At 39.0% G+C, this 24,164-nt stretch overlaps 1 protein-coding gene across 2 annotated transcripts; it reads right to left on the reverse strand.

The window, feature by feature from the left end:
* Positions 1-230: 230 nt before the first annotated feature.
* ZNF475 (zinc finger protein 475) lies at positions 231-22,949 on the reverse strand. 2 transcript variants are annotated; one of them, XM_032156577.2, is made up of 3 exons: positions 22,863-22,949; positions 3,064-3,244; positions 231-398 (listed from the first exon to the last, which is right to left on the reverse strand). In XM_032156577.2, exons 1-3 carry the CDS (start codon positions 22,893-22,895, stop codon positions 247-249), a joined length of 366 nt encoding a protein of 121 aa, XP_032012468.1. In that variant the 5' UTR covers positions 22,896-22,949; the 3' UTR covers positions 231-246. The 2 variants fall into 2 exon arrangements, with proteins under 2 accessions (XP_032012468.1, XP_058297042.1); XM_058441059.1 differs by lacking the exon at positions 22,863-22,949 and adding an exon at positions 12,526-12,586.
* Between the last annotated feature and the right edge of the window lie 1,215 nt (positions 22,950-24,164).

Genomic DNA, 24,164 nt, shown 5'->3' on the forward strand with positions numbered 1-24,164 from the left:
TGGTCCCCAGCGTGCCTATGCACATGCAGCTGCTTGTTAAAACCAGAGCATTTGCCCAACTGCATAATAGTGAGCAACGCTTGCAACACCGAAGCGCTGAGCTGGGCCTCCCCTGCTAGACCAGCCCTTGGTCAGTTCCAGTTTTCCTTGTTTCCCCTCGTCAGCTCCTTTTTCTCCCTCCCACTCTATCCCAATCTGTTTCAAAGGGATTAATTTCTGTAACACTTCAGTAGAGAGAAAAGGGCTTTACTTGGCGGCTTTGGGTTTACAAGATCGTTGGTGAACAATCAGTCTGTCTGGCAGGAAGGTACGCCCACAAACATTACAGGGAACCAACTGGCTCTGGGCGCTTGTCCAAGCAGCTTCATTTAAAGCATCAAGATCATAGAAGCCTTTAGCTGGAAAGTTAAAGGAAAAAAGCAAAAAAGAAAAAAAGAAAAAAAAATACCAAAAACAAAAGGGAAAGAAAAGGGTAAAATGGATCAGTTTTTATTCGGGAGAACCATATTCTACTTTCTATGGAAAATACTTTCAGGAAATACCTGTTGACTGAGTATTTTAAACAAATCATATTACTTTTGCCTCCAAAAAAGAAAGGGCTGCTCGCTCTTTCAAGTGTTGAATAAAATCAGCTGGGAATCAGACAGAGGCTTTTCACTCTCTGGATTTTAAAAAGGGAAAGACATTGTTTTACGAGTTATGATATGCATTCTTTACTAATTATTAACATCTTTGCATACACATTATTATTTTGCAAATATAACTTTTGGCCTTCTTTCAGTTGACTCTAAATATAAGCTTACAAAGGGGAATGAGCATGTATTTGTATTTTTCCTTTTCTGTAATCCTTCAGCGGTATGTTTTTAGAAGCCAAAACTGACAGTTGTGAGTGAATTTAAGATGAATTATATTCTAAAAACTTATCATCTTTTCATGGTCATAAACTCAGATATTCTTTAAGTAATCGAAGTGGAGAATACAAACAGAGTAATCTGACAAAAAGATATGCCCTTAAGAAAATAACAAAGACAGATGAGAAATGTATAATCTTCATTGGCAGAGCATAGGGAGAAAAAAGCATATGGCTTTATTTTAGAGAAACAATGAGGCATTTAGCTTTAATAAACCTTAGTTAAAATAGAATGACTTTAGTACATTAAATTGACTATGTCTTAGAACCACTGAAAATAGGCCCCCAAAATGTAACAAGGCACTCAAAAACATATTACTTAGTTTTTATCTTTGGCACAGCATAGATTACTTCGTTAAAGCTTAGGCAGTTCTCATGATTTCTATCTAATGGTTCACACAACCACAGTGAACCTTAAATTGTTTAACGTGTCTGCTCCTAATACTCACTTTCTTGCTCCATGGGAATTTAAATCCCAGCAAAATCTAGTATTTCTTCTTTGGATAAAGCAAAAGTCACTGTCTATGTGGGATATGAATGTGTATTTTGAGTGCTTTGAAAAATGAGAAAAGAATGACACTGACTTTCTCGTTACTCATGCGAGTTTTAAAATGAACTCAAAAATTCCAGAGTAGTCACTGACTCTCACTTGAAGGTGATTCATCACATTTCTAAGTGTTTTTGCATAGGGCCTTGACTTCAGATCAGGAAGAGGGGTTATTTGAACCCTATGACTACAATGAGTTCATGGGATAAAAATGGTAATGTGAATTCTTTTTACCTAGAGAGGAAGGGCATTTTCAGAGATAAATAACATGGGAGTGAGAGGAAGACTGCAGGGAAGTGCAGTTATAGGACCTATCTTTTCCATCTGTAGGCAGTAACAGAATAGTGAACCACCAGGGCTTTCAGACCAATCATTCCTCTTACTTCTAGCCTGCTGCTAGTTATGCTCAAGCAGAGAAAGTGATAAGGATCAGAAGGGAAAGAAACATATTTTGACACCAAATGAGAAATGCTGGAAAGAGAGTTTCAATGAGGTAAACAACCTGTTTGTGGAAAATGCTCTAATTCCAGCAGCTGGTTGTTTTCATCTTTAGCTGTTTCCCCACCTGTATGAAAAGTCCTCTTGTGTCACATCTCTGACACAAGTGCTTTGGACTAATTGACATTAAATGACCCCCAAGGTACTTTTCAGCATTGCAAATCTATGGTTACGTAGGAGAATGGATGAATTGAAAGATACTCCTTTTAAAACCAACATTGTCCTGTGAGATGGTTTAGGGGATCTACTGAGAAAATGACAATGGTAAAAATATGATAAGCAAGTCAGAGCTTGCATGGCAAAAATATTTTCTTAACTATTCGCATACCCTAAATGAATAAACATGAGGCTTTGTGATGAGGCCAAACATGGCAGTGTAGTTTCAGTTTCATTTGGTTTGCACCTTGCTTTACAAATGATTAAATGCGAAAAATTCTGGACGTTTAAAATAAATGTCTAGATTTCTAGTTTTTTGTGTGTTATTGAAAGATATGAGTATATTGGACTAAATTTCTTAATGATAACACCAGCTGGAACTGGGCAGCTGCTTGTCTCCTTTAGAGTGAGCTGATGCTCTACAGTGCATCAGAGTCCTTACCTCCCCTTTGTTGCACACATGGACCAGTTTACTCAATGTCATAACCTGACTAGTGGACCTGGTGAAAATTCGAGTTTGGTAACCGTGCTCTATGAACACCAAGACACATTCATATTTGGAAACATGACTTTGGATGTTCCCAAAGGTTATTTTTAAGTTTCATATTTTTTAAAGTTTTATTCATTTTTATTTTTTAAATATTTTATTATTTATTTTACATTCAAAGAGTTTGATGATGTATGAAAGAAACTTTTGGGAAATACAGCAAATTCCCATAGGTCCCTCTCATGCACAGTGTTGCCAGGACATAGTGTCTTTATGTCTCAGCATCAGAAGATAATTCTTTGGACAGGCATTTCAGAACTGTTTTTCTTATTTGTCTGTAACCAAGGCAGGAAATGTTGTTGATTTTGGTGGTTTGAACAAGTAAAAAAAGAATACTTCTGCTCTTATTAGTTTAGAGAGAAAAGTCTCCCCTTATGCACTCAAATCTTTTTTCTAGGAACTTACCAGTAATGGTCCTGACTTCTGGTTTTTTAGGTACTTGTCTCCTTAACTCTTTAGGCAACAAATTGTTTTCATTATGCCATTTTTTCAGACATTGTGGCTCATGAATGCTAATAGATTTTGTTCCATATTCACGACCACAAATGTAGCAAACAACTGCTGGTGGACGCCGTATCATTGTTGGCTGCAAGTAACAAAATAAATCATGAGTGAACTCCCATTCACAATTGCTACAAAGAGAATAAAATACCTAGGAATACAACTTACAAGGGATATGAAGGACTTCTTCAAGGAAAACTACAAACCACTGCTCAAGAAAATAAGAGAGGACACAAACAAATGGAAAAACATTCTATGCTCATGGATAGGAAAAATCAATATCGTGAAAACTGCCATACTACACAAAGTAATTTATAGATTCAATGCTATCCCCATCAAGCTACCATTGACTTTCTTCACAGAGTTAGAAAAAACCACTTTAAATTTTATACTGAACCAAAAATAGAGCTCGTGTAACTAAGACAATCTTAAGCAAAAAGAAGAACAAAGCTGGAAGCAGCACACCACCTGAGTTCAAATTATACTGCAAGACTACAGTAACCAAAACAGCATGGTACTGGTACCAAAACAGTTATATAGACCAATGGTACAGAATAGAGGCCTCAGAAATAACGCCACACATCTACAACTATCTGATCTTTGACAAACCTGAGAAAAATAAGCAATGGGGAAAGGATTCCCTATTCAATAAATGATATTGGGAAAACTGGCTAGCCATATGCAGAAAACTGAAGCTGGACCCCTTCCTTACACCTTATACAAAAATTAATTCAAGATGGATGAAAGAATTAAATGTAAGACATAAAACCATAAAAATCCTAGAAGAAAACCTAGGCAACACTATTCAGGACATAGGCATGGGCAAAGACTTCGTGACTAAAACACCAAAAGCAATGGCAACAAAAGCCAAAATTGACAAATGGGATCTAATTAAACTAAAGAGCTTCTGCACAGCAAAAGAAACTATCATCAGAGTGAACAGGCAACCTACAGAACAGGAGAAAATTTTTGCAATCTATCTATCTGACAAAGGGCTAATATCCAGAATCTACAAGGAACTTAAACAAATTTACAAGAAAAAAACAAGCAACCCCATCAAAAAGTGGGCAACGGATATAAATAGACACTTCTCAAAAGAAGACATTTATGCAGCCCAAAAACATATGAAGAAAGCTCATTATCACTGGTCGTTAGAAATCAAAACCACGATGAGATACTATCTCATGCCAGTTAGAATGGTGATCATTAAAAAGTCAGGAAACCACAGATGCTGGAGAGGATGTGGAGAAATAGGAAAGCTTTTACACTGTTGGTGCAAATGTAAATTAGTTCAACCATTGTGGAAGACAGTGTGGCAATTCTTCAAGGATCTAGAACCAGAAATACCAGTTGACCCAGCAATCCCATTACTGGGTATATACTCAAAGGATTATAAATCATTCTACTATAAAGACACAACCACACGTATGTTTACTGCAGCACAGTTCACAATAGCAAAGACTTGGAACCAACCCAAATGCCCACCAATGATATACTCGATAAAGAAAATGTGGCACATATACACCATGGAATACTATGCAACCTTAAAAAAGGATGAGTTCATGTCCTTTGCAGGGACATGGATGAAACTGGAAGCCACCATTGTCAGCAAACTAACACAGGAACAGAAAACCAAACACCCTATGTTCTCACTCATAAGTGGGAGCTGAACAATGAGAACACACGGACATAGGGAGGGGAACATCACATACTGGGGCCTGTTGGAGGTGGTGGGCTAGGGGAGGGATAGCATTATGAGAAATACCTAATGTAGATAACGGGTTGATGGGTGCAGCAAACCACCATAGCACGTGTATACCTATGTAACAAATCTGCACATTCTGCACATGTATCCCAGAACTTAAAGTAGAATAAAAAAAAAAAAAAGTCTGTTAGATAAAGCTTAGATTTGGAAATCATATTTTAAAATTATACCACATTTAAGTTAGCTGGAAAATCAACGTGATTTAAAAAAATCCCCACTAGTCTGGTGACTTTATGTTTTTGGCAATTAAAAGACTAAACTACATTATTTGAGTAACTGGGATTGGGGTGAGGACACGGCTTCAGAGGAAATAAAAAAGAGCTAACCAGAATTCTTCATATTGGTACTATAAAATTATATTTTCTCATTTAATAAATATTGATTGATTGCCTTCTGACTATTATATCCAAGTTACTATGCTGGGAGAATACAAAGATAAATCAGGCATAATTCCTTTTCTCAATAACACCAGGCTTGAGTACACCCATATATCTGAGAAGTAAAGTAATAAATGTCAATGGAAAGTTTATAACAGACATTGTTAACACTATTATGCCCGCCCACATTGGGATCATGTCAACAACTTTCTACTGCAAGCACTTGTGATTCTTTGCCTTTTTTGATCTGGAGTAGGCTCTGCCCACAGCAGAACAGCTCATCAATTGCAGATGAGAGTTAGCAAATAAATACCCAGGTTCCTCACCAAGGTTGATTCTATATAGTTTTCCAGAAGTCCCCATAGTGATTGTACCACAGTCGCTTGTTAACACACTATCTAGGCTTTGTTCTCTTCCCTGTCTCTCTTCGTATTCCTTTACTGGGGTATCCTGAGATCACCCCCCAGATAAACTACTTGAACTCAAATTCTTAGTTTTCTTGTTCCTAGAAGAACCAAATCTATGGGAGAGTTAAGGATAAGATGCAATAGGGAAATTCAGCTTCTGTCTAGGATATAGAAATTGACAAGAATCATTGCTTCCACCTAAACAATGAGAACAAATTGAATAGCTTACGGAATCATAAGTTTTGAGCCCATTGGAGACTCAAAGTTGCGAGATAAAGAGATGAACTAAAAGGCCTACCTAAGTTTGAAGATAGATCAATAGTACCAAGAAAAAGCCTCCAAGCTCCAAACTTTATATGAGACATAATTTTCTGCCACAAGAAAAGGGCAGAGTAGCTGAGTGTAAGCCTCTCTAAGGTGCAGGCATGCAGGGACAGTCTGTGTATACTCTCCTACCCACCATGTCTTACACTCAGTGATAGGAGGTGACAATCTGACTTTGGGGAGAGGAAGGGTCATTGACAGCAGCCTCTACCATTTTAGGAACCCAGGGCCTGTCTAAATCTGAGGATAGAGCTATAGAAAAGCCTTGCACAGAGTAAAAATAAAACTTATAAATACAGAAAGGCAATTTAGAGAAGGAGAAAAACATTGATTTTGTTCTGGATCTGTTGAGTTTGACATAATTGTAGAATTTAAATAAATAAGTCCAGCCAAAACAGGAAATACAGGCCTGCAAATTCAGTATTCATTTATGTCAGAGCTATTCACACAGAAAAAAAAATGTTTAAAACGATGAAAATTCTATAAATAGGAGTATGTAAAGAATATACGGAGAAAAATTCTTGGGAGAATATTTATAGTAGGGATATTGGACAAGGGAAATTATAGCCAGAAAACACAGAGAAAGGTTCAAATTTGCAGTTAAAGAAATAGGGCATGCAGACAAAAGATTCTGGAAACATTTCTGGTTTCCAGAAATATGATGTCATCAACCTTGTCAGATGCTACAAAGAGTAATGAGGGGCTGAGAAAAGGCTATTAGATGGAGTTATCAGTGGATTCCATACCATTGACTTTTGAGAGGTTAGTTCCAAAGGAGTGGTAAGGGTAAAATCTAAATTGTTAGGAGTTAAAAATTATGTCAAGGAAGAGAACAATACACTTTCAAAAAACTTGCAGAAAAGAAACTTGAGAGACAAGCAAAGTAGAAGAAAGTTTTGTTTTGTTGTTGTTTATAGGATAGGGAGGCCTTAGGCAGAGAGGAAAAGATGATAGGCCCACAATAAAGTAGGATAATTAAAAATCACAGAGGAGGCAGTCGAAGATGAGATTAAGGGCATAATTAGAGGTGTCAGCTTCTGAGAAAAGGGAAAAAAGAAAAGTTAGAGAAAGGGAAAAGGTGTTTGTAGAGAAGTGAGGAATTGGTGGTGCTCACATACATGGACTTAATCTTCTAAGTATGAGACAAAGTGATCTTCAGAGAATGAAGAGATTTGAATTCTGGGAAATAGTGAAAGATGCTGGGATTATGCACTCCGGAGAATCTAGTAATGATTCAATTAGGGAAGAATATTCACTGAATAATGGAAAAGACCTAGTTACCTGAAGCTGCAAGAAATTTTGTTGGAATTAAATGACCTTTATTCAATATGCTCTTTAGTAGCACCAGGTGGCATGAAAACAGAAACAAAGTAAGCTGATTGTGTGGTCTCCTTTGGGAAAATAAAACTTGGTTAATGTGTATGTCTTAGAATCAGCCTACTTTTAACTATAACTATTGGGACTTTCACTTTGCACAGACCAATATCAAAACCAGAAGGAAACACATTTACGATTTCTGATTACCAGACATAAAAAGAGATTTTAGATGAATAAATCCACAGTTAACATAGACCAAGCAAAAAGGGAAAATAAAGTGACTCCCTGGACGATTGAAGTTTTTATAAAAAGGGTATTATTTGAAGTGGAATTTTTTTTCTATGATTCTATACTAACTTATGCCAATAAACTGTCTACATTTATCAAAATAACTAAATGGTTATTTATCCTTCTTTTTCTTAGCCATATGGTAGGTTCTAACAATTGAAAAGTGACATTCAAAATATTTGAGAAATTCAAGAAAGACCTAAGAGAAAGTACAAAGCATAAGCAAAAATTTTCAATATGTTTAAATGTTTCTTACTGTTTTTTTACATGTTTATTTACTGGAAAGGTTAATTAAATGCAGATTTTTAGTTTTAAATAAGAAGTTATTCTTTTCACTTTGAAAATAGTGAATTTAATAAAATTTCACATGGAAAGTATGAGCCAAATCCAGTATTTAACCACGCATATAAGCAAAATAAATGGCATGGGTCATAAATGAAGACATTAGTGTCACCGTCAGAAGATTTCCTTCGGAAGGAAAGTTAGAAGAAAACAGGCAGACACAGAGGTCAGAAGATGTGTACTGAACAACTGAAATGGATGTGGGAGAAAATTAATACCATAAAAAGGCAAAGATGTTCTATATTATATTTTCTAAAGCTTCTCCCATGCTCTATATTTGTGGTTGAACTTCAATTGAACCTGCAATATACTCCATATTCTTAGGTTTTGAGCATCTTACTCCTAAGCCATGTTCTAGTGAAGTGCAAACAACCCAGCCACAGCAGAAGAGAAAAATACATCCACATGGGTCTGAACAGAGATAAGAAGACCTATTTTATTTTTCATTGATTTTACAATTGTCAGTCTGAAACTTCCAGGGAAAGCTGAGCAATCTCCAACTTGTGGTTATTGCCACTGCCGCAGCTGCCAAGGTTATTTGGCCTCTTTCTCCAGTCCAAGGTTTTCCTATTGGGCCTTTTTCAGATAGAAGTGGGTATGTGGAGGATGGAGAGAAGGAACGGAAAGAAGAGACTGTAGCTCTGGAAGAACCGGCAGAAGGCCCTCTCTTAGCAAATGTGCAGTCTGTAGCTTTCAGTGGCATGGCATAACAGAGTAAGGAGGGCAGTGGAAGGGTGGCTAAGGAGGTTATGTGAGGGCAGGGGGCCCTGTCTATGGAGGCCCTTGCCAGGACCAGCCAACTCCAGGAAAGTGTTATCAAAGAAACGCAAAGAGGAAGTCAGTAAGTCTGAGGTTGCTGAAGAGCAAAGAATTAGATCAACAGTTTTCCTGTAACATTTCAGATAATATTTTGCTGATGTGGCATTACTTTTCTAACATCAAGGTAAAAGACATTTTTTACAAAAAGTTAATCACTAAATCTATGTAAGTGTGCATAAAAGTCTATCAGGGCTCATCACAATTTTGTTTCTGTGCTCTCAGTTTCCTGGGAAAGTTGATTTAGGCTAGATATAGACAGGCGCTTGAACATTTTAGGGAAAACTTTTAACTTGAATCCATTAAGTTTTCACATGTTTTCAATTATTTTGCTGGCCACTATTTGGAATTATCATATTATTTTCCACACAGCATCTTTTTCTTTCTGTTAATGTCTTTTCTTTGTCAGGAACACTTCATGTTCAATGTTTTAGGCCAGGTTTGTGTAACACACAGGGAAGTGGATATTTAATAACTTTTATCCTAATTATTGTATATAACCTGGCATCCATCCCTTCATTGTTACTGTTTGAAATAAATAGTCATAATATCGCTATTGAAGCAGGGGAGAAAGATTAAGGACCAAGAAAACAGGCTGATTTGTTGGAGAACCTTAAGAGAGGTTTGGATAAAAGAGGAATGGACATAGCTGTTTCAGAAAAGCGAGACTAGAATACCTATATTTCAGATAGGTTCAAATTTCTCTAGATGACCTCTCTGATAGCACAAGCTAAAAGGAAACCGCTGTGAAATACACAACTCAGTAACTAATAGTGTTTATAGAAAGAATTATGACAATTGGTCAGAAGGAAAAAAATATTCCTAGCACTAAATTTATTGCATGAATTTATGAATTTTAATAAAAGACATAATGAAAATAAAATGGAAGTCATTACTAGCAGTTTTACAAAATATCAGAAACACTCCATAATTGTTCATTTCTTTTTTTTTTCTGAGAGGAGTCTCACTCTGTTGCCCAGGCTGGAGTGCAGTGGCACGATCTTGGCTCACTGCAAGCTCTGCCTCCCTGGTTCACACCATTCTCCTGCCTCAGCCTCCTGAGTAGCTGGGTCTACAGGTGCCTGCCACCATGCCCAGCTAATTTTTTGTATTTTTAGTAGACACGGGGTTTCACCGTGATAGCCAGGATGGTCTCGATCTCCTGACCTCGTGATCCATCCTCCTCGGCCTCCCAAAGTGCTTGAGTTACAAGTGTGAGCCACCGTGCTCGGCCCACATTTGTTCGCTTCTTATACTAATTATACAGAAGATACGAAGTGATAACTTGCAGTGTGAAAGTATAGTTCTGTGATGTTATTTACAAGGGAGTTGAGAGAATGTGATTCAAGCATCACCTTAAGAAATAGAAATTGGTAAGAAATGTTTATGGAGCAATAGTCTTTGAAAATCTGATTAGTGTAACAGTGATCTCCCCAGAAAAATGCATATGTATACAAAATTGTGGATATGATATCGACTGATTGGCAGATTCCCTAAAACCCGTCTATTAGCCCCAGGAAGTGAGCTATTGGGCCTTTAGACAGAGCCAAACTTTTTCTTCCCATAGATGACTCGTAGTTAAAGGGGCCATTTGGAACTGTTTAAATGGCTCAGAAAGTTCGAAGTTGAAGCATTGAAGAACTTGGCACCATATCTGGCTTTAGGGTGATTCTAAGCACTGTTTTGCCTAGAATAGTCTTCTTATATACTTGTTGTCTTGGCTAATATTAATAGCTCTTTTTTTACTCCCTAAAATGTCCCTGTATAATAAATACATGATATAGCCACTCTACCCCGATCCTCTTTGAAAAACATTAGTTAATATAAGAAATCAAGGGATGAAACAACAAAAAAACTAAAAAATATAGAGATTGTGACTCAAAGAGTGGCAATTAATCCACTTAAATCATAGAAGGCAAAATAACTATAGAAATTGTAGAGGCTGTGCCCAGTGGCTCTTATCTGTAATCCCAGCACTTTGGGAGGCCAAGGCAGGTAGATTGCTTGAGCCCAAGAGTTTGAGACCAGCCTGAGCCTGAGCAATCTAGTGAGACCCCATCTCTACAAAAAATATAAAAATTAGCTGGGCATGGTACCACATGCCTACAGTTCCCAACTATTAGGAGCCTGAAGTGGGAGGACCACCTGAGCCCAGGAGGTTGAGGCTGCAGCAAGCTGTGATCGTGCCACTGCACTCCACTGTGAGCATCAGTGTGAGACCCTGTCTCAAAAAAAAAAAAAAATTATAGAGAAGAGAATATAAAATTAATTATCAAAATTGGCAGGGGAAGGAGCAGTACAAAGAAGTTAATGACATTAAATTCCTCACTTTTCATGTGAAACAGTCAATTGAAGAAGCAGTGTAAAATTAAAGTTTGAAGTTCATGTTTTGCAAATCCTTTAATAATTACTTTTTTTTAACTTTAGTGAGTCCTTTTAAAAACTAAACTTTCAGTGAAGAAATATTATCCTACAGTTCAGCAAAATTATTAGTTTCACTTTGGTGCCTTTGCGTCAATTGCAAGTAGTTTAAATTTATCTCTACTAATAATCTCACTTCTATGAAAACCTATACATGTCTACTTATGTATGTCTGTGTACACAGATGCCTGGAATGATATTAACTAAGGTCAAATTAGGGGAGTCTGGGATAACTTTAATACTTTCCTAATGGAGTGGATTTTTATAATAAATTTGTATCATTTTTATAATAAAAAGTAATAAAAAATATCAGCTCTGGAGTCAAAAGTTAATCTGGATTGGGTAATAAAATCAGCCTTAAAGGTAAAATAATGCAGACAAAATTATTTTCTGCAAATTCCTTAAATAACTCATAAAAGATATTCAAAGATTATATATATAATATAGTTTAGTATTAAAAGAAACTAGTAGTTGGAATTAGAATTAATATTAGGAATGAATACAGCTTTCCATAGCATAAAATTACAATGCTGTGGCATAAGAAGAAATGCATATTTTGTCTCTCCACCTCCTTCCTGACAAAGAGCTCTCAAAATCCTTGTAACTTCTTGAGTGACAGAGGTGACAGGAGCTTTTAAAATTATATTTGGTCCTTTTCCCTGTTTCTGAAACAAGAGCTTCTAAGACTTTTGGAATCCCCGGGGGTGATGAGTGTCTTTTGTATGCTAATGAATGACTGGTGGCTAGGACCCCCAGACAGCTTTAAGATTCGGGCTGGTTGCCAGAATGACCAAGGCCTGATCAGAAGGCCGGAAATTTCAGCTCTACTCGCTGACCTCTGAGGAGGGAAGAGGGGCTGGGGATTGAGATAATCACTAATGTTCAATGATCTAATCAATTATCTCTGTGTAATGGAACCTCCATAGAAACTCCAAATGAAGGGTTTCAAAGAGCTTCCAGGTTGGCAAATCCATTGAGGTGCTGGGAGAGTGGTGCCCCCAGAGACGTCACAGAAGCTCCACACCACCCCCAACCCCATACCTTGCCCTATGTACCTATTCATCTGGCTGTTCATCTGTATCATTTGTAGTAAACTGGTAACATAAATAACACGATAAAGTGTTTCCCTGAGTTTTGTGAGTTGTTACAGCAAATTACTAAGCATGAAGGGAGGATCATGGGAAATCCAGTTTTTAGCCAAGTTGACAGAAGTGTGAGTAACCTGGCGTCCCAGTAGTTGAGATTGGCTTCTGAAGCTGGGGGGCAGTCTTGTGATACTAAGCCCTCAACTTGTGAGGTCTGCGCTTACTTTGGGACAACATGCAGTTGTCTGGAGAATTGGAGAACTGGTTGTTGCTGTGGGGGAGAAAATCCACACATCTGGTGTCAGAAATGTTGTCAATAGAAAACATTTTCCTTTTAAATACAAAATAAAAATACTTACAGTACTTTACGTTACATTATTCCAATACTATTTTCTTTTGCTAATTGTTTATAGTTGAATACATATCAGTTAAATACTTGTATGGTGAAACATAATTGAAATCCTAGAATTCTACTCCATTACTTTAAAAAGCAGTAAGAAATGTCTGGAAAATAGTCTGAGAACAAGATTTAGCACGAGTTCATTTCCACCATAAGATAATCCCAAATGCGGCTCTTACAGATATTTTAATTTTGTCTAGGCTGTTTCCCACACCTGAACGCATTAGTCAAAAAATGAACTCACAAGTAACTAAGTGGGGCTGTATGGTACCAGTCATCTTATTTTGAAAAGTGGTGGTCAAAAGGATAATTTGGTGGATGGATAAAGCAGGCCGTCCTTTGGATCCGATATTGCCCGTTCTAGCTGGCTTGACATATGGCCATATAATTTTCATCTTCTCAACTGTCTCCACCCCCCACCCGACTGTTTTGTGCAAACTTGGCCTATCTAACATGATGTCAGTAATTTTATGGTTCTCTGTGGCTACAGACTAGAGTCCAACCCTTCATATTGACTTCAGCCACGGCCAATATTAGCCCGATGAAACACATCTTTGAGCCACACCAAACTGGACACTGTTCCCCAAGCTAGAGGCCACAGTCCTCAACATTGCTGTCTCCATGCCTTTATTCATCTACTTCCTCCAGCACCAAGCTGGAGGTTGTGGGGAATCCCAGTCCTTAACTCTCCTTAGTTATGGAGGCAAACATATAAACTATTAATTTACAAGCCAAAATGTGTAAGTGTCATGATATGGGGACATAATGCCACAGGAGTCTGAAGCAGGAAGAAAGGGAAGTGTTTTGATCAGAAGCCAATGAAGTGGATAATATCTGAAGTGGGTTTATTGAGTGGTAGACCTGCACAGGAGAGAGGAGAACTCCCTCAGTCAAGCTGCTAAACAACATGATCTTTTCAACAACTGTTTAATAGTACTGTAGTATGTGAACATGAAAGCTGTAATACCCATAATGGAAACAAGAAGGCTGCTTAGAGGAAGTGTACAAGTGAGGATCAATCTGTTCCACATAGGATGGAAACACAAGTGGTTAGACCTTGAGAAAATAGTTGAAGGTCGCAACCTTTTCTAAGTGTCTCCCCTGGCCCTCTGCCTTTCCACCTTGGTCCGGATCCCAGACTTCATTCTCCTGTCAGAACAGTGGGGTGGAGATTTGACAAATAATACTAAAAGGAAGGGCTTCCTGTAATAAGAGAGCTGCATCAGTGAAGTTAAGGTTTTATGCTGTTTTGGATAGAGAGAGGGCAGTTTTGGGGATTGTGTTGAGCCTTGAATGCAAGGATGAGGACTTCATATCTTTGAGACACAGTCAGATTAAGAAATGGGCCAGACAGTTTATAATTTTTTTTTTTTTTTTAGGCAGAGTCTTGCTCTGTGCCCAGCCTGGAGTGCAGTGGTCCCATCTCGGCTCACTGCAAGCTCTGCCTCCCAAGTTCATGCCATTCTCCTGCCTCAGCCTCCGGAGCAGCTGGGACTACAGGCGCCCGCCACCATGCCCGGCTAATTTTTTTGTATTTTTAGTAGAGACAGGGTTTCACCATGTTAGCCAGGATGGTCTTGATCTCCTGACCTTGTGATCCGCCCACCTTGGCCTCCCAAAGTGCTGGGATTACAGGCTTGATACAATTTTTATACACTAAACCGTCTTGGTTATCCCATACTGGAGAAACGCAAATTGGTTCTGCCTGCACTAAAGCTCTGAAGTCACAATAAAAAAACATGAATGCGGCCAGGTGTGGTGGCTCACGCCTGTCATCCCAGGGGAGGCTGAGGCAGGTGGATCACCTGAGGTCAGGAGTTCAATACCAGCCTGGCCAACATTATGAAACCTCATCTCTACAAAAATACAAAAATTAGCTGGGCATGATGGCAGGTGACTGTAATCCCAGTTATTAGGCAGGCTGAGGCGGGAGAATAGCTTGAATCTGGGAGGCAGAGGTTGCAGTGAGCCGAGATGGCATCATTGCACTCCAGCCTGGGAAACAGAGTGAGACTCCATCTCAAAAAAAACAAACAAACAAAAAAAAAAACACAAATGCAACTGGAAACATCCATAAATAGAGCCAGAAAGTTGAATACAGTCATTCAATGGTCTATTACTGAGCAATAAAAAAGAACTACTGCTACTTGCACCAGTGGATGAAACTCAGAATCATTATGCTGAAAGAAACCAAACGCAACAGTACACACAGCATGATTGTATTTATATAAAATCCAAACTAATCTGTAGATTAGTGGTTGCCTGGAGGCTAGAAGTGGAAGGTGATAAAGGAATATAAGACATTTTGGAAGGTAATGAAAATGTTCTATGTCTTGGTTATGGTGGAGGCATAACAGGTTTCTAAAACCATCAAAATTCATTGAATTGCACATGTTTAAAGGATGCACTTTATTGTTTGTAAATTATTTCTCAATAAGGCTGATTTAAAAATACTCGTGCAGATACAGTTTAGTGGAGTATTTTTGCATTGCCATGCTCATGCAGTGCAGTCAGTTCAAAGTCAGCAGTACACATTGTAAAAGAAATTCCAGAATCAAGTAATGTATTTTAGTTATTTTTGCCAGGAGCTAGGGAATATTTCTTTTTGTTTGTTTGTTTTGAGACGGAGTCTCACTCTGTGGCCCAGGCTGGAGTGCAGTGGCGCGATCTCGGCTCACTGCAAGCTCCGCCTCCCGGGTTCACGCCATTCTCCGGCCTCAGCCTCCCGAGTAGCTGGGACTACAGCCGCCCACCACCACGCCTGGCTAATTTTTTGTATTTTTAGTAGAGACGGGGTTTCACCATTTTAGCCAGGATGGTCTCGATCTCCTGACCTCGTGATCTGCCCACCTCGGCCTCCCAAAGTGCTGGGATTACAGGTGTGAGCCACCGTGGCCGGCCCGGGAATATTTCAAATGATCTCTATTCTAAACTCTTTAATTTGTCGCCCAAGAAGTTTTCCTAGTTCAAAAAGCAAAGCATATAACCACAAAAGAAAACAAATAAAAAGACCTAGAGAAAATTAAAAAATATTTTATCAAGACTTTTTTTTTCAGGACCTTAAATTTTTTGTAGGAGAAAGTCCATTAGGAAGCAACCCCATTTACATAAGATTTCATCAAGAAAACTCAACCCTAGAGTTTCAGGACCTGAGCCCTGCAGCCAAAGATGAGTAACATAAAAGCAGGACTCTCCTTCTGCACCCACGTGCATGGCATCTTGTTTGTTTGAAACATAACCGACCAGTTTCTTGGCTAGCCATATGTAGAAAGCTGAAACTGGATCCCTTCCTTACACCTTATACAAAAATTAATTCCAGATGGATTAAAGACTTAAATGTCAGACCTAAAACCATAAAAACCCTGGAAGAAAACCTAGGCAATATCATTCAGGACATAGGCATCAGCAAGGACTTCATGTCTAAAACACCAAAACAATGGCAACAAAAGCCAAAATTGAGAAATAGGATCTAATTAAACTGACAGTGTGGCAATTCCTCAAGGATCTAGAACTAGAAATACCATTTGACCCAGCCATCCCATTAATGGGTATATACCCAAAGGATTACAAATCCTGCTGCTATAAAGACACATGCACACGTATGTTTATTACGGCACTATTCACAATAGCAAAGCCTTGGAACCAAACCAGATGTCCATCAACGATAGACTGGATTAAGAAAATGTGGCACATGTACACCATGGAATACTATGCAGCCATAAAAAAGGATGAGTTCATTTCCTTGGTAGAGACACAGATGAAGCTGAAAACCATCATTTTCAGCAAACTATCGCAAGGACAGAAAACCAAACACTGCATGTTCCCACTCATAGGTGGGAACTGAACAATGAGAACACTTGGACACAGGGTGGGGAACATCATACACCGGGGCCTGTCATGGGATTGGGGGAGGGAGGGATAGCATTAGGAGATATACCTAATATAAATGACAAGTTAATGGGTGCAGCAAACCAACATGGCACATGTATACATATGTAACAAACCTGCAAGTTGTGCAAATGTACCCTAGAACTTAAAGTATAATTAAAAAAAAAAGAAACATAACTGACCAGTTTCTTATCTTCCAACATATGAGGCACTTCAACGTTCATTGATATATAAATGTGTATGTGTGTATATATGCACAAAGCACATATAAATTCAGTTAGTCCTCATCTACAGTTGATTTTAGGGATACTGAAAGGCTCCCCTTCTGTCACACCATTTATTCTTTTATATTTTTCTTGGGCTTGCCCTTGTCTACCCTCCAGCCCACAATTATTTTCTTTAGGGTCATTCCGCTCAAAAAGAGAGAGCTGAGAACTTTGGCTCTAGAAGCGCACAAGAACAATTACCCGTCTGCTACCAGGGAATAAAGGAAGCCTCCTGCATTCACACATTGGAAGGCAGTAATTTGCTGGATTTATTTGTAACCATTACAAAAGCAGTAAGCCTGTTCTTTTTCATGAGGTCATTCTAGTGGGCCTTTGCCAAAGAGCCACATCAAAATGTAAACTATGTTATTACTAAATATGTATGCAAATGAAATGCCTGTGTCCTTCTCCCAAGTAACATGCTTTGTACATTCCTTGGAAATATTTTTTTAAATGCAGAAAGTTTAATGGTCTTTTTTTTTTTTTTTGTAGGTTGCACCATCCCTACATCAAACCTACATTTTGTAGGTTGCATCATCCCTACATCAAAATAGCCATATTCCCTGTGTTTATTTGAGGTTATTCATTAACGTAAGAGTCAAAGAGAACTCACGGAACCCAGAAGTAAGAGAACATCCTGCAAGGGAAATAGCCCCTCTAAGCCTGAATCGCAACTTGGAGCAAATCAGAAAAAGGCACTCCTACCTTCAGACACTTTCCAACCATATGGTTGTAATCATTAATCTGTAATAACACAAGTCACAACATGTAGAATTAAAAAATGGTGACCACGGGGGAAATAGACATGACAATCCTTACCCTGTCTCACAACTGGGCCTGGAACTGGCCGTATATGTCAATGTGTACTTTGTCTCACAGATGGAGCGTGACTGGTAACCAGTACAGTATGCTAGTCCATAAATACCTGGGATGAATCAGATGCTTTTCAATTTCAAAAGCCAATAAAACAATAGGATTCTAGATTTTGATACTGCATTTCCATTGTGAGCAGAAATAAACCAGAGACATCTGCTGGAAACACAGCTGAGACTGATTCACGTGAGACCCGCACTAAATGCAAACGCATCTGGAGGAAAGGGTTGTCCCTCAATAGGTGATTTAATTGAAGCCCAGATGTTGTTGCTCAGAAGTATTTTCTGATTACTGACAATGTGCCAGGGACTGTGCTGGGTACAGAACTGAGAACTGGCCCTAACAGTGGGAATGACCATATTGAGCTCACCACTTTATTTACTTTCTTTTCTTTTTGCCCCTTTCATCTCAGTCCAAACCCTTTATTTAGAAAATATTTTTTAGCTTTGTCCAAAGCTCTATCTCTGAGACAGTATCAGGTTGACAGATCCCTATTTGGCTTCTGCTGAGCCCATTCTCTTTAAATTACTCAAGATACAGGGGCAGGGTGAGAAGGGGACTTGATGAGTGGAGGAAGCATCCTGACTTCTCTGCCCACTAACTTGTTTGAACTCAGACTGATTAGTTTTGAAAACTACTCTCCAGATGTGCAGCCCCCCTAGGATCCTGGACTTTTGGTCCTTAAAAGTTATCAGAAGGTTTGGCTCTAAGGTGTCTCATCCAGAAGAATAGCTTCATCGTTCCAGAGACTCCCACAGGTGATCCAAATGGTAGTTGGCTGCTGGAGTGAGTTACCCTATGCTCAGGTATGAAGTGTGCATGCCCCTGGTCCTGCACACAGCTGTCAAACAAACATGTGGTTCCTTCAGCATCCGCAGCTGCCTTCTCCTGGCCCAGGCATGGGTCTTTACAGCATCTCACCTGGACTACCCAATGGTACTGCCTCCTCTTGGCTTTATACTCTGGATTTCAGGTTGCAAGCTGATGGACCAACAGCCATTTTAACCAACAGGCATGTTTTACTTGGCCAGCACAATGTTCTTAAAAGTTTTAAATGTGAATATCTTTAGGTGAGGCTTACTCTCTAGTATACCACAAGCTCTGCCACTCCCTGTCACCCTCTATGCAGCCTGTTCTGCCCTTGAAAGCATTTGAGCTAGTGACTCTGAGCTGCCTATTTTTCCAATCCCTCTCCTCACTCATATCCCCAATAAAACGTATTTTCCTTATATCTCATTTCTAAGAAATGAACTAACCTTATTGTTAATTCACATTAATGTGCCAGTGACTAAAAAGGGTTTGTCACCTATCAAGGGAATCTTTGCATTTTAGCTGAGATCTCCTGTAGATTCAGTGTTTTCACTCAAAAGACTGAATCATTGACTGAAGAATTAAAACAAAACTTGCCAGGTAGTAGGAGAGGTATTTTAGAGAAAAAAAAAAAAGGGTAGTGACACAGAGATTGTCATATTGAAGACTCCTTGCTCTCTTTGAATTTAAGCATGATGACAATTACAACAGAACTTGACAGGAGGCTTGAAGCCTATCCTTAGGCAAAAGAAGCTGTACTTTAGGGCATGAGACTGATTTCCAAGACGCTGTGTGCACAGTAAGCATGGGTAATCCTTGAGTCATTTACTCTCTGGGGGATTTTTGCTTCGCCTGCTCCCAGCTGGATCCCAGGCTGTCAAAAACAGGGCACATCCTGCCAAGGTCTGAGGGAATTATGTGATTGTGTAGCTATTTGAATGTGTGTCATTCCATCAATGAGTGTTTCTCTTTCTCCATGATAAAATTAAACTAAAAATTTGGGCCTTAGCTTCTGTTTTAGATTTTCCACACTCCTGATTCCTTCCATTAAGCCAAATAACTGAGATTTCTGTGGTAAGTGCACAGGGCATATCACAGAATGCAGGAAGTTTGGATGAAGTAAGAGTGAGCGTTCCCCTCCCTGTATACTTGGTGAAAAAGGCCAAAACCTCTTTTATAAACCCTTGTGTATGTTGCAATATTAAACATGAGTGACCAAGTGGCATAATGGCAGCTAATTACCAGCATTTACTAAATAACAGGCCCTGTACTAAACACTTTACATGCTTTATTTCATTTATTCTCATAATAACCCTCTGGGCAGAGCTCAATGCCCCTATTTTATAAACCAGGAAACTGAGGCACACAGTGATTACTAAGTGGAAAAGCTGGTTTCTGTTGCAGAGAGTTGGGTCTCCTGTGAAGCGGGCAGGGAGAAGCTGACAGATGAAGTTTTGTTAAGCACCATCCCAGGTCCTTTGCCGGCATCCTCTCATTCCACCCTCTCATGGTGGAAACTGAGGCTTGGGGAGGTTAAGTAACTTGTTCAAAGATATTTGATTTAATTGTGCATCTATGATCTGAATCCAGGTCTGTCTGATTCCAGTTGCTTCTAGAAACACGGGAGATACAGTCCTCAGTGGTCAGTGGGGTATCATGCCCTGCCTTACTTGTGCAGAGTCAGCCATTGGATGGGACTGGGGAAAAACTAGCAAAACTCCTGCCTTTGCTCTCCCAACTACCTCAAATTTTATTCCTTTGGGTCAAACATTACCTTCTCCCAGACAGCTTTTCAGAATGCAAACAGTCCTATGAAGGATGGTTTTCTGATAAGTTTATAAAATTGTCTTGACCCCTTCCAACAATACCAAGGGGTAGGGGTGCAGAGGTAGGGAGAGTTCAGAAGGTGCGAAAAGGCAAAGGAGATTAAAATATGAGGCCAGGCCACCAGAGACTCATTTCTCCAAATCAGAATTTTGCCTTCAGCCATTTAAAACATAATTTCAACCAACTTGACTGAGACTGAATATATACAATTAAATTTCTACTCTCTTAGTCATGTCCTACTACACGCAAAGTATAAATAGCATTTTAATGTATAGGAGTAACTGCATAGTTCAATCCCAAACCTTAACAATTGCAGAGTTTGATTGTCTAGAAACCACTGGTATTTCACATTTACTTCTGGTGTTTTTAAACAATTCTCCCAAATGTCATATCTGGAAGGATCGTTGTTTGAAATTAAATTGTTTTTGGAAATCACTGGATGCCGCGTAAAAGAATTTCCCAATCTGGCCTGTCTATTGGCCAACTATAAAAGAGTCTGTTACTTGTGATTTGGAGTTTTGTTTTGTTCCTTTTAACCTAAGAAAGATTTGACATTCATTTGGAAATGTTGTTTTTATTAAACTAACTTTATGTATTTAATTTTTTAAAAAGAACTATTGATACTTCCAATGCATGCCTGACATTTTAGTTATTTAATTTTTAATCTTGAGCTACAAAGCTGAAAAATAAAGGTCAAAGAATGAATTCCAAATTAGACTCTAATTTGGTCTAGGTTTCTGAAAGAAACAATTTCCTAGCTGAAGGTTTTTTTTTTTTTTTAATTTTCACATTTGAGATAAGAGCCGTTTCTGCTTTTGTTTTTCTGATCTTAGAAGAACATAGTTGGAAGGTGAAGTGTTTGAGGTATTGATTAAATGCCTTGCCAAATTCTTGTCTGAAATGACTTTCCTTGAAGAAAATGGCTGGAGAATGTTCTTGGTGTTTGGTTCTTGTGCTCACCAGTTTGGATACAGGCCTGACTTTTATGCCAGTTGGCTTCTAGGTCACAGAGTAAAATGGAGAAACAAGGGAATATGGAGGAAAGACAAGAAAAATCCATGGGCTATGGCAGACACTCAATTTGTCCAGTGCATATAATTAAAGAGATGAAAAAAAAATGCTCTCTGACCTGAACTTGGACATTGGGTTATTTCTAGTGCCTGATTTGTCTACAGCTTATGTGTGAGAGAGCACATTGCTCAGGGGCGGAGGCCTAAATAAGAATCTTCCTATAAAAAGAAGACCATCACCTTGGATAGGCCAGAAAGAATTCTAACTTTAAGATTTTTTTAAAAATTTTCCTATCAGAATTGACCCCGCTCTCTCCTTATCCTTTGCTTCTACTCTCTGCCTCCAATTACTTGAAGCTTTAACATGGGACCAGTGATACCTTTATGTTCCCACCTTCTCTGATTAAAGGTAACCTGGGATATGAGAGCAGCATGGGAAACTTTAGAGATGGGACCATGGCATCAGAGCAGGTGCTTGGGCTGAGAATATTGGAAACTTATTGAGTTCCTGGATTTACTAGACCTTTCTTCAATTTGTAGGTCGTTTCTTTCTATGTGTAAGACAACCTTATAAAGTAAATGTTAGAAAGAGAAAAGAGACGTAAGGGAGAGCAGCACTACATAACATAAAGGGAGAGAAGAAGATGGAGTCCTAAGTAAAGTTCTCTCAATTCCCCGCCTATCCATAAGGCTGAACTTATGCCTCACATTGAGCAGTGAGATTCTGTTCATGGGACAGTCACCTCTGTTTCAATAAGGACTCCTTACAGATTGCGTTGCACTGCCTTTGTTGGAGTTTTAAGAATTTTGGGAGAGATTGTAGTTGTTGACCTTGGAATCTGGATTTTTAAGTACTGAAGCTCTATCCATTTGCTCATTACATAAAGATTCAGTATGCATGATCACTAGGAAATGTGGATGTACGTGTATTTGGGCTGGAAGCAAGGGATGGGGGAAAAAGGCTTCGAAGACACGTGAAATTAAGCTAGATTAACTTTTTGAGAGTATAACTGTGTTATGGGTTTTGTTCATTTTAGGCCTAAATGATATTTCAATTTATAATATGTGATTCTCTCCTCTCACAGAAGTTACAGGCAGTATTTTTCTTTCTAGAGAAGCAGAAAGCCACATATAGAAGCGCCAATGCAAAGAAAGAGCACCTATTTTTGCTTTGGGCTTTGGGCTCTGGGAGATGTAGTTGTATCTATCACAGTCTCTCTACCCAGCAATATGTGATATATAATTATAAGTCAAGGATGAGTTTTTAAATAATTATATTAGACTTTGATTTCTACAGGTGAGTATTATCTTTTAAATTTTTAGATTAGAAAGCTACCTGTCAATTTCACTGATGAGGCTGTTGCTCTAAAATGTGTAACTTTCCCCTCCTTCAACACACACATATTCCATACATGTAATACATATACACAAATTCCCTTGGGTTGCCTTCTGGAGCCAACAATTTAGAAGAGAACTGGTCCTGTTACCTTAGTGTTGTGGTCTGTCGATGTGAGAGCCATGGGATCATAGAGTGCTGCCCTGATATGCAGGCATGATTTGTACCAATGAAAGATGAAGAAATGGCACAAGCAGTTGGATATTAGTAGTCCAGCGGTCAGCATCATCAAGGGGTAGTTTGTGAGGTCGAGGCTAGTTTTCATGACATCAGCACAGCTGAGGAGGTGAACTAGGACCACTGAAGATTATTAAAAAGTTCGGATCTACAAGTAGGATCCCACTGAATGTTTCATCTACCACCTCCAAAAAAGCGGAAATCATACAGGGAAATAATTCTAAAAGACTTAGTCTTTTTTTTTTTTGAGACGGAGTCTCGCTCTGTCGCCCAGGCTGGAGTGCAGTAGCGCGATCTGGGCTCACCGCAAGCTCCGCCTCCCGGGTTCACGCCATTCTCCTGCCTCAGCCTCTCCGAGTAGCTGGGACTACAGGCGCCCGACACCACGCCCTGCTAATTTGTTGTGTTTTTAGTAGAGGCGGGGTTTCACCGTGTTAGCCAGGAGGGTCTTGGTCTCCTGACCTCGTGATCCACCCGCCTCAGCCTCCCAAAGTGCTGGGATTACAGGCGTGAGCCACTGCGCCCGGCCTCTAAAAGACTTAGTCTTGATTTCAGGAGCTCAGTTTAACAGAAGGCACGAAGAGACAAAGGACTAAGAAGGTTCTTAACATTAACCTTTTTCTCTCTCTTTATACCTCTCTCTTTCTCATCTGATAGCCTTGATAAGATTGCCTGATATTTCATCGAGAAAATATGAGATACAAGCTAACAGATAGTAGTTACTTTATCTCCCCACTAATAACCTACAGGCTTGCCTTCATCTGTATTCATCATTCTCCTGAAACAAAAAATTGTCCTCTCCTATCGAAGACCTTCCTTCCACACATTGGTGATCCCAACTCCTGGTGCCTATTTTTTTTTCCAGGTTTTGCACTTTCTCTTATCACCTCTCTTGCTTCTTCAACCTCCTTTTCTCTACTGGATCATTATCCTAAGCATTAAAACATAATCTAGAAGCTCCCACCTTTTAAAAAAACCTCTCATCCCAATATCTCTATTCCTAGCCTACCTACTATTTCTCTTCTAGTCTTCAAAGCCCTACTTCTCAAAACACATCCTATCTTTATTCTCCATACACTCTGCAGCTCTCACCACTGCACTATGTTCTCTCCAAGGTTAGCAGCTGCATCCGCCCTGCCAAATTAAATATTTTTTGGTCCTCATTCTACTCACCCTCTCAGCATAAAGCACTGTTTTCCACGCCTTTATTTACAAC

The sequence above is a fragment of the Hylobates moloch genome, unplaced genomic scaffold (genome assembly GCF_009828535.3).
Source record: "Hylobates moloch isolate HMO894 unplaced genomic scaffold, HMol_V3 SCAFFOLD_6, whole genome shotgun sequence".
NCBI lineage: Eukaryota > Metazoa > Chordata > Mammalia > Primates > Hylobatidae > Hylobates > Hylobates moloch.

Bases quoted from the DNA above. Each gene is read 5' to 3' on its own strand.
- ZNF475 (XM_032156577.2), bottom strand. From the start codon at position 22,895: ATGGCTCTCACATCGACAGACCACAACACTAAG. The intron at 3,245-22,862 runs GTAACAGGACCA...TGTTACTTGCAG, and splicing joins CGACAGACCACAACACTAAG to CCAACAATGATACGGCGTCC. The intron at 399-3,063 runs GTAAGTTCCTAG...TTAACTTTCCAG, and splicing joins AGAAGTCAGGACCATTACTG to CTAAAGGCTTCTATGATCTT.